Genomic DNA, 918 nt, shown 5'->3' with positions numbered 1-918 from the left:
GGGGGCGGGGGGGACCCCCCCTGCCCCGAGAGGCCCCCGGGCCAGCACAGCCCTGCCTCGCTGGTCCCCATCTCCACCCCTGCCATCCCCAGGCCCCCCCCAGCACCCTGCTGTCCCCAGGCCCCCCAGCACCCCGCTACCCAGGGGACACCAGCTGCTCTCCATCCTGTTTGAACAGCGGTGGCAGTCAGGGGGAGTCCCCAGTGACTGGAAAAAGGGAAACATTGCCCCCATTTTTAAAAGGGGGGACCCTGGGAACCACTGACCAGGCAGCCTCACCTCTGTGCCCAGTCAGAGCATGGAGCAGATCCTCCTGGAAGCTCTGTCAAGGCGTATGGATGGCAGGGAGGTGATGCGGGAGAGCCAGCATGGCTTCACCAAGGGCAAATCGTGCCTGACCAAGCTGGTGGCCTTCTGCGATGGAGGGACCATGCTGGTGGATAAGGGAAGAGCAGCTGATGTCATCTGTCTTGACTGCTGTAAGGCTTTTGACACGGTCTCACACAACGTCCTTGTCACTAAATTGGAGAGAGATGGGTTTGATGGATGGACTATTCAATGGGTAAGGAGTCGGCTGGATGGCCACGTCCAAAGAGCTGCAGTCAACGAACGGCTCGATGTCCAAGTGGAGATCAGTAACAAGTGGTGTCCCTCAGGGATCCGTGTGGGCACCAACACTATTTAATATCTTCATTGGTGACGTAGACAGGGGGATGGAGCGCACTCCCAGCAGGTCTGTGGATGGCAGGGACGGACAGACGGACAGAGGAGGACTGACAGCCTCAGAGGCTCTGGGCAGCAGCCAGATGGAGCAGACGCCTGAGCCGCTGCTGGCCCTGGCACCCCCCTGCCCCGCTCACAGGCGCATCCTCAGGGGCCCCCACTAGACAGGCTGGGGGATGAAGGGATTGAGAGCAG

The 918-nt window shown here is 61.1% G+C and overlaps 1 protein-coding gene across 1 annotated transcript in view; it reads left to right on the top strand.

The window, feature by feature from the left end:
- The first annotated feature begins 298 nt into the window (after positions 1 to 298).
- The window catches only part of ATRAID (all-trans retinoic acid induced differentiation factor), a 23,103-nt gene continuing 22,483 nt past the window's right edge, over positions 299 to 918 (top strand). Inside the window, 1 exon segment of the mRNA XM_009289713.2 lies at positions 299 to 537. Coding sequence (XP_009287988.2) covers positions 299 to 537 — 239 coding nt within the window.

This window comes from Aptenodytes forsteri, unplaced genomic scaffold, assembly GCF_000699145.1.
Source record: "Aptenodytes forsteri isolate BGI_AS27 unplaced genomic scaffold, ASM69914v1 Scaffold235, whole genome shotgun sequence".
In the NCBI taxonomy this organism is placed as follows: Eukaryota; Metazoa; Chordata; class Aves; order Sphenisciformes; family Spheniscidae; genus Aptenodytes; species Aptenodytes forsteri.
The sequence above is the reverse complement of the archived record's forward strand: the minus strand, read 5'-3'. Positions and strand labels throughout refer to the sequence as shown.